Here is a 6,032-nt window from a genome sequence, read left to right on the forward strand (position 1 = left end):
CTTGCTGCGGCTGGTTTCGGGTCGGCCAAACATGCTCAGCATGTTCGGCCGACCCGAAGTGCAGAAGGAGTTCGACTCTGGATCGGCAGATCCAACATCTGGATCGGCTGAGCCGAACCTCCGGCAGGCTACTCGCTGCTGTTTGGCCTATTCTCATAGATGCAGAACAGCAGTGAGTGAATAGCCGAATGCCGCCGAGCGGCATTCGGCTCGGCTATTCTGCTCGTACCTCTGTGGTACCGAGCAGAACAGAAAAATAGTAAAAAAAATTAAATAGAAAACGATTGGGCGGAGCTAGCAGTGACAGCTCGCTCCGCCCAACTGTTTTCTAGTGGACGGGCGGTTCTGCTGCTATTACACCCGCCCTCTGCTGCTGTCAATCACTAGAAGGGGACCTGCCCTCTGCTGATTGGCAGCAGTGGGCGGGTGCAATAGCTAGTTTGCTATTGGCTATTGCAAATTGCAATAGCCAATAGGAATGTACCTATGCATTCCTATGCTGTTTTTTTTTTTATTCTGATGACAGCCAACGGCTCCGATGTCAGAAGAAAAAAAAAGACAACAGAGCAGGGAAAGGTTTACTCTGCTCGATGGAGCAGAGTAAAACTTTCTGGGAGGAATTGTTTCTCTCCCAGCCGGAGAGGAGCTGCTATCTAATAGCGGGAGACTCCCAGAGCTTCCGGGAGAGTTGGGCTGTCTGGAGATCAGCTGATCTGTCTGTGCAAGTGGCCGGAGCCAGCCGTGAGATGACGGCTGGCTCCGCCCAGCAGTCAGTGGTCAGTAGCAGGTTGTCGGCCGGCCATATGCCTTCGGCTCGACTGAGCCCCTCGGCCAACTTCGTGAGCTGTACGGGCTAAAGTGAATAGCCCATACAGCAGCCCTTCGGTTCTACTGAACCGAAGTGGTCCTGGAGTCGAAGCTAGCCGAAGGATCAGACGAAGCTACGGCTAGATCCTTCGGCAGCTTTGTGAATATACTCCTATATGAGATTCCTTTTGTAACTCTCAGATTTTAGCATTGCATGCACACACAGAGGAGCATTGTAGATTAGCTGATTGATAAGTGTTATTTTTAAAGGAAAGATGTTAACTTTTATATTTTATTGCAACACAGCAAATGGGAAGTGGTGGGAGAATGCCATTTCTGCTTTTTTCAAGAGAAGTTCACCTGTCAGCTGGCTGATAAGAGATGTGAGTTGAGCCAAGCTGAATGATGATTATAATGCTCTTTGCTGTTGTTTGCTGCAAAGGCTGCATTAGTAAAATAGGAAAATTTATATTCTGTTGTATTCTTCTCTCCATCAGGCATTAAATAATGCCAAAGATTTTGAGGCTGCTGCACTACAGCTTTCGAAGACTCCAATTATAGCTGATACGTATTACATCATGGGTGGCACTCAGCCAAGAGAAGGGTTGGTCATCACCAGAAATCGGGATGGACCTGCAGACCTCTGGCCTTTGGATCCCCAAAAAGGAGAGTGAGTGAAACTTTATTAATATGTATTATTCAATATGCATCAGTGCCCCAGTATTTAGTATGCTCAGCACTTGGAAAGGGTAGTAAAAGCCCTGCTTAAATTGAGCCATGTAAGAGAGTGGAGAGATATTTCACCAAACCTCCTTTACCGTCTGTCCTTAGTGGCCACCAAGTTCTATGTGGCAATAATATTAAAACTAACTTGTCCATAAGTTTCGGTTGCACTTACTGTAACCCTTAATACTTTTATTTTAGGGCTGGTAATGATTAAAATTTTCCTGTTCGATTAATCGCAAAAAATTTTAATCGATTCATTTCGATAAGCAGACAGAGCCTCTTGTGGAAGGGGGGAGGAGTCCGGTGACGTCGCGGACATCGACAGAAGACCCAGAAGCCGGCGGAGAGGTGAGTATGGATCAAAAGAACTTTGATCGATCAAAATAATTTTGATCGATCAAAAAAATTAACGATTAATCGAGGGATTAATCGTTAATTTCCGCAGCCCTATTTTATTTCATATTTTTTAAATTTATTTCAGGTATTTATATAGCACCGACAATTTGGGCAACACTTTGCATATTTTACTTTCACATCAGTCCCTGCCCTCATGGAACTTACACTCGAAGATACCTACCTTACATGTATACATAATCATACAAGGGCCAATTTAGATGGGAGCCAATTTGGCTACCAGTATATTTTTGGAGTGTGGGTGGAAACCCATGCAAGCACAAGGAGCACATGAAAACTGCACAGGTTGTGTCTTGGTTTGGATTCAAACTGAGGAACCTAGTTTTGTAAGGCAGCAATGCTACTCAATAGGCCACTGCACTGCCAATAATGACATAATTTTATTGGTGGGTGTAAGGTAGATACTTGGGATGCACCGATACCACTTTTTTAAGACCGAGTACCGATACTTTTGATCAAGTACTCGCCGATACCAATTACCGATACTTTTTCTTAAAGGACCAGGTCACATTTTTTCTAAAGCAATACAAACTAATGATTTTAGGTCAGTTTCTTAATATTATGATTCATGAGATGACGAGGGAGCATGACGCCGGCTTCCCGGCCAATCAGAATGCCGGGCGCTGTGTCATTACACGGCACCCGGCTTCCAGATTGGCTAGCTTTCTGACCAATCGGGAAGCCGGGCAGCGCGTCATTACACGCTACCCGGCTTCCTGATTTGCCGGGAAGTCTGCTCCATGCTCTCTCATCACAAGAGACGAGAGAGCATGGAGCAGTTTCCCGGCCAATAAGGAAACCGGGCAGCGTGTAAAGACAGGTACAGTACAGTCACCACTGTCACCACTGGAAATCTATGATAAACGTCATAGAAAGTTAAAAAATATAGTACGTTTTTGTGTCAGATTATCTTTGTAGGCCTCTTTGTTAGTCAGTAAAATAACGTCATCAGTAGAATTACATAATGGTGAGCTATGTAATACCTCATTTGAAAAACTCTTTATTTGATAAGACAGCTTTTCTCCTAAATAAAGAATGCACTTATTTATAAATAAGAAGACTAGAGTATATGTCTTGAATTGACTTTACTCGCTTGCTTTTCTAGCAAAAATGAGGAAATATTCCACAAAGGGAGTACAGTACTGCATAATTGCATTTTGTGGTTGTAGTAGTTTGTGTAATTGTGTAATAGCTATTTCAACTGTAAAAGCATCTCAAGTGTTTTAAATCTATGCTGTATCTCTTATAGATGGTTCCACGTAGAAACAAACTATGACCACTGGACCACCCCCCCACCCTCTGATGACCGACGGTATGAGTCCTCTGGATATTCAGTCAGACTGATTAATATTTTGGCAAATAGAAAATCAACCTCTTTTTTTTGTGTTGCCTGTAAGCACAGGTTTACTGTAGTTAATGGTAATTCTGGACAAGTCCTTGTTTATCTAAAACTTATTCTGTTTACAATTTAATAAATGTAGGAGGGATAGCCCTTCATAGTAAAATAATTGAAGACCAAGCTCATAAGGTCTGCATTTTAGAGATACTCAGAAGAATTATGTTATAATCTTTTTAAATTACTTACACCACATTGCTTTTTCTTTTCCGGTTCAGTCAACAGATGTGCTAAAAATTTGATTCTGTTTTCACAGCAGAAAGGGGAAGTGATCAGCTATGAGATCACTGCATTCTCAGTGATATTGTTGGCCTAAAATTAACAGAAGTGCTGCATTCTTAGCAGGCGCTGACTGGCAACTTTTAGCCCAGGGGGCAAGTACAACCCAGAGTCACATGGTGCTGCAACTTGGCCCCCCTGCCAATCTGCCTCTTCCCCGCCTTCTCTCCGCCCGTCTGCCACTTTTGCCATCCATGTAACAGTAGTGTGAATGGTCGGGTGATGTGGGGACCCCTAGTAAGTCCATGAAAGGGGTGACTGGCTTTGGGATAGTGCTCTCCTCCTACTGGGCTCCCTACATATTTCTGGCCTTACTCCGCTCTATTTCCGGTATATAGGCACTCTCACCCACTGTAGACTGCCGCTGGCTGTCCATGCTTCTGGGCTGTGAGGGGTTAGTGGGAGGGGCTGGATAGTTTCAAAATCAGTGTTCTATAATTTTTCTCGATCCTATACATTTTCTCGACTGTGTCAATTCTAGTGGGTCCGAGTCATCCGAATCAGCTGTTTTCATGACCCCCTTTCTTCATGACATGCACACCTGGAAGTGACAAGGTCCAGAAATGTATCGGTTGAGGAAAATTATAGCACACTGGTAATGGAGGGATGCCTCGTCAGTGCTGTGCACGTTTACGACTGCTGCGACCCTGGTAGTTCTGCCAATAACTCCAAGCTGTAGAGGGACTACAAATCTCACCAACACATTATACAGAAATTTAAAATAATACCACCAGCTATAGAGGACTATAAATCTCAGAAATACATTGTACAGCATTGCAAAATGGCATTGGCTATAGAGAACTACAATTCCAAGCAATACATTACACAACAATGCAGAATACCATAAGCTATAGAGAACTACAATTCCAAGCAAAACCATACAGCGATGCAGAATACCATCAGCTATAGAGGACTATAAATCCCAGCAATAATGACTACCAACAGCTGTAGAGAACTACAAATCCCAGCAATACGTATTACAGCAATGCAGTATACCATCAGCTATAGAGGACTATAAATCCCAGCAATAATGACTACCAACAGCTATAGAGAGCTACAATTCCCAGCAATACCATTATACAGCAATGCAGAACAGCATCAGCTATAGAGGACTATAAATCCCAGCAATGCATATTACAGCAATGCAGAATAATAGGAAGCTACATACTCTGTTGCTCTGGGTTCGCCACCTGATGTCTCCAGGGTCTCAGGAGGGCTGTTCGGGCTCTCACCAGGGGTCCAGAGAGTTTCACAGGAGTGTGTGTGTGCAGCAGAGGCGGCTCCCTAATTAGGCTCACAGGTGGCCAATGCGGACTGTCAGGTGGTCAGTGCGGAATCTGTGGTGGCCAGTGGGTGCTCCCTAATAATTAGTGGAGGCTCTGTGGTAGCTCCCTGGTGGTTAGTGGGGGCTCTGTGGTGGCCAGTGGAGGCTCCCTGGTGAATAGAGGGGGATTCCTGGTGGTTAGTGGGGGATCCCTGGTTGTTAGTGGGGGATCCCTGGTGTAGGGTGACCATTCATCTAGAGCTGCAGCTAACTATTATTTTAAAAATCAATTAGTTAGCCGATTTATTAAGTTCGATTAATCCAGATTTTAAAAAATGGCTCCAGTGATGGACTACGAGTTTGTACTGAGATTGTAGTCCATTACGGGAGCAAGCTTGTAGTCCATCACGGGAGCAAGCTTGGAGTGGTGGAAATAAAAAAGTGTGGTGTGCAATATAGTGAAATGGAAAGTGTAACATTATACAGCAATCAATGCAAAATGGCACCGGCTTTAGAGGACTACAAATCCCAGCAATAGTACATTATACAGCGCAATGCAGAATACCACCAGCTATAGAGGAATACAACAAATACAGTGTATACATAATACATACAGTGTATAATGTATTGCTGGGATTTGTATTCCTCTATAGCTGATGGTAGATTGCTCTATATAATATACAGTACAGCGCAATCTACCATCAGCTATAGAGGACTACAAATCCCACTATCCCAGCAATACATTATAGAGCACCATGTGTGGGAAAGTGCAGGCTTACCTGAGCAGTCTTCCAGCAACTTGCTTCTGAGATTGGGCCTATCTGTCGGCGGCTGTCATCCCCTCACTCCTGCTCCTCCTTACTTCTTCTTTTCCCCGCGTCTCTGTGCCAATCGTTGGGTGTGGGTGGTCGGGGAGGAGGTGCGGCGTGTGGAGCATGGATGCAGGTCTGGCAGCAGCAAGCGTAACGCGGGGAGGAGGTGCGGCGCGTGGAGCGTGGATGCGGGTCTGGCAGCGGCAAGCGTGAGGCGGGGAGGAGGTGCGCCGTGTGGAGCACCGTGTGGAGCGCCGTGTGGAGCGTGGATGCGACCGGGCGGGCCTGGCAGCGTCACGCGTGAGGCGGGGAGTAGGTGCGGCGTGTGGAGCGT

At 45.3% G+C, this 6,032-nt stretch overlaps 1 protein-coding gene across 1 annotated transcript in view; it reads left to right on the forward strand.

The window, feature by feature from the left end:
* Nucleotides 1-6,032, forward strand: part of LOC108784693 (N-acylethanolamine-hydrolyzing acid amidase-like) — a 34,212-nt gene that overhangs the window by 20,370 nt on the left and 7,810 nt on the right. The window contains exons 6-8 of the mRNA XM_018553567.1: nucleotides 1,125-1,190; nucleotides 1,305-1,477; nucleotides 3,197-3,259. Coding sequence (XP_018409069.1) covers nucleotides 1,125-1,190; nucleotides 1,305-1,477; nucleotides 3,197-3,259 — 302 coding nt within the window. The remainder of the gene's footprint in view (nucleotides 1-1,124; nucleotides 1,191-1,304; nucleotides 1,478-3,196; nucleotides 3,260-6,032) is intronic.

Source organism: Nanorana parkeri, unplaced genomic scaffold, assembly GCF_000935625.1.
Source record: "Nanorana parkeri isolate BGI_ZX_2015 unplaced genomic scaffold, ASM93562v1 scaffold124, whole genome shotgun sequence".
Taxonomy (NCBI): domain Eukaryota; kingdom Metazoa; phylum Chordata; class Amphibia; order Anura; family Dicroglossidae; genus Nanorana; species Nanorana parkeri.